Here is a 2,919-nt window from a genome sequence, read left to right as displayed (position 1 = left end):
GCTTTGGTGTTTTCTTCGGATGTTTCTTGTGGATTTTCCTATCTGATTTTGAAATTGAAATATCTAATTTTAGCATTTTATTGGTGCAACTTTCTTCACTCTGACTTTGCTATTGGACTGTAGAAGAGGTTTGATGATGAGATAATGTTATACTCACCTTCGCATATAACAGTTCAAATTCTCTCTTTTACCAGAAAATGTGGTGAATATTTCTGATAATAAAAACGTAGCACACGCCTATAAAATAAAATGATCACCGACCGTGCTGAGCGTGTACAGCGAAGATCGACGAGATCTTTTATAATACTTTCAGTAATGTACATAGCAACGGATTTACAAAGGGTTTTCTTTATTGGAAACTTCTTCAATTCTTTATGGAGCAATGGAAGTTAAGGAACACCCTCAATCGTCCCATTCGATATCTTCATAAGTATACCTCCGCAGTTGTACACTCATGAATCCTCTCTACAGCTCATCATGTCCCTTGTCGTGCTTCGCCACGAAGTCGTACAGCGCATCGAGAGTCCTGGAGCCATTGTACTCCTCCAGTTTGGCACCTTTCTTGTACAAATGCAGCGTGGGGAAGCCGTCGACGTCCTGCAGGGAGCACAACTCCTTGTTCTCCGCCACGGTGCAGTCCACTTTGGCAATCTTCACATTGCCATTGCCCACAAATTTAACGGCCAGCTCCTCCCAGGTTGGAGCCAGGCGCTTGCAGTGTCCGCACCACGGGGCAAAGAACTTCACGAAGGTCACTCCAGTCTCGATGGCATGATCGAAGGTGTCTGCAGTGAGCTGGAGAGCGACTTGTGGTGAATCCTCTTTGCTGTCCTCCTGAGTCTTCTCGGCCGGCTTCGCCTCCTTGCCAACCATCTTGTCCACATAGGCCTTGAGATCATCCAAAGAGCGTCCGCCCGAGTATTTCTCCACCTTCTTGCCATCCTCGATCCACAACAGCGACGGATATCCCTGGCGGAAGATACGAAATATTCAATCACGTTCCTTCTCAGCCTCACTCTCGACTTACCTTCACTTCGAAGTCCTGGCAAATGGGCCTATACTGAGTGCAGTCCAGTTTCGAGATGGACACAGCCTTCTCGTGCTCCAGCGCCTTGGCGAGATCATTCCACGTGGGCGCCAACTTCTGGCAATGTCCACACCAAGGAGCATAGAATTTGACAAAGTGCTTCCCATTCGCCACAAACTTGCCGAAAGTCTCATCTGTGAGCTCCTGCAGGCCCTGGACAGCTTCCGGCACTTCCGGCTTCTCATCCTCAGTCTCCTTCTCTTCAGTCTCGCCCAGTTGTTCGTTGATGAAGGTGGTCAGAGTGGGCAGATCTCGCGTGCCGCGGAACTTCGTGCTTTCCGCCTCGCCCAACTTGAAGAACTTGAGCGTCGGATATCCCGTGACTTCATGTGCCGAACACACGCTATCCTCCTCGGTGCAGTCCACCTTTCCGATCTTCACCCGCGAACCCTCCTTGGTGTTCAACATCTCGGCCAATTGCTCCCACGTTGGGGCCAAGCGCTTGCAGTGTCCACACCTGAGACGAGAAAGAGCACATTTCTCGATGTATTATTTGCCTTCAAAACTGGATTTTGGGCTCTGTGAAGATGTGAATGAAAAATTGACCGGCGACTTGAACTTGTCTGGCTGAAGTCAAGGCCAAATTAAGGAAAAGACATGGATTTTTTTTGGTTCCAATTGCCCAAAGTGGCCACGTAAATCATATTTCCAACGCATACAATTCATAATCTCATCATTTTCCTTATTCGCGCTTTAGCACAAAATACGAATCGGATGCTTTTTCCCCTGATTAATCACTATCAAGTGTCCGATTGTGACAATAATTGGTTCCGATATGTTGCTTTATCGAGGGAATTCGTCACGTTATGACTCGTGAATTTCGGCATGTTCTCTTTCATTGTGCGCCCAACAAAGCAATGCGCGCTGCACAAGGAAAGCCCAGGATAAAGAACATTGAAAATCTCTCTATTTCAACCGCTTCACTTGGGGGAATTCTATAATTAATTCAAATGACGACAGGTTTTGGGCGGCGAGAAGATTTGGAAAAAAGGTGAACACACTTCTTCGGGTCTACGGACTTGGAGGATATCCTTGAAAGCCACACCAAAGCACTTCCATAACTTACCATGGCGCGAAGAACATCACAAAGTAATTACTCTCCTTAATTTCCTTACTGAAATTCTCACTCGTCAATTGGATTGTGTGAACAAGTTCCTCATGACCAAGTGAAATTGATAAGAAACTAGCGAGCAGAACAAGCACAGCACCCCGCATCTTTAATACAATAGAGACTTCTCTTCGCTACACAGAGGATTCTACGAATACGCCCTCAAATTCCCCTTTGTAGAGTTACTGATAAGAGTTAAAATAAATCAAAAAGATAAATCAAATACTGCGGAAAATGTGACTGAATATTGGGCGAACTAGAAGACGAATGACAATCCGGTTCTCTGGTGCCGCAAAGTATATAGAAATTCGATATTCTTGCTTGAACTGGAGAGTGTCGCGGAGAAAATCACGGATATTGTGAACGTTTCCCAACATTTGATAGAAGACTCTGTTAAATATAAATCCCGTAGCCTGAATTGGAATTTCAGCTCCGCTCTTTCAATTGTGACTTCTTGACATAATGGTTAAAGTTCCTGTATTGTATAAACAATGAACTATAAGACCATCTATAAAGTTCATTCAAGAGAATCCAAAGAACCACATGCTCAGAAAATTTCACACATTTATGTTCGAAACACGCTGACCAACTTTCATTCAACAATATGACATGCCATGATGGCATTCGGAAGTGTTCGGCTTGAAAATTACAATGAAATTCTCAGCGCGCGAGCGTAAATTTGCCGAGTAGTGCCGGCAGAGGCGCTCTCTCGGGATGTCATCGT

General features: G+C 45.2%; 1 protein-coding gene across 1 annotated transcript; it reads right to left on the bottom strand.

Annotated features, from left to right (window-relative positions):
- Nucleotides 1-332: 332 nt before the first annotated feature.
- Nucleotides 333-2,486, bottom strand: LOC132261450 (thioredoxin domain-containing protein 5 homolog). Its single transcript, XM_059760274.1, has 3 exons — nucleotides 2,154-2,486; nucleotides 1,028-1,544; nucleotides 333-969 (listed from the first exon to the last, which is right to left on the bottom strand). Exons 1-3 carry the CDS (start codon nucleotides 2,300-2,302, stop codon nucleotides 466-468), a joined length of 1,170 nt encoding a protein of 389 aa, XP_059616257.1. The 5' UTR covers nucleotides 2,303-2,486; the 3' UTR covers nucleotides 333-465.
- Nucleotides 2,487-2,919: the final 433 nt, after the last annotated feature.

The sequence above is a fragment of the Phlebotomus argentipes genome, unplaced genomic scaffold (genome assembly GCF_947086385.1).
Source record: "Phlebotomus argentipes unplaced genomic scaffold, Phlebotomus argentipes genome assembly contig_15, whole genome shotgun sequence".
Classification (NCBI taxonomy): Eukaryota; Metazoa; Arthropoda; class Insecta; order Diptera; family Psychodidae; genus Phlebotomus; species Phlebotomus argentipes.
This window is presented reverse-complemented; position numbering and strand designations above follow the sequence as displayed.

What these genes read in the sequence shown, in the direction of transcription:
- LOC132261450 (XM_059760274.1), bottom strand. Translation starts at nt 2,302, where the DNA reads ATGCGGGGTGCTGTGCTTGTTCTGCTCGCTAGTTTCTTATCAATTTCA. An exon ending in GTGATGTTCTTCGCGCCATG is followed by an intron (nt 1,545 to 2,153) that starts GTAAGTTATGGA and finishes TTCTCGTCTCAG; the next exon opens with GTGTGGACACTGCAAGCGCT. An exon ending in GCCAGGACTTCGAAGTGAAG is followed by an intron (nt 970 to 1,027) that starts GTAAGTCGAGAG and finishes ATCTTCCGCCAG; the next exon opens with GGATATCCGTCGCTGTTGTG.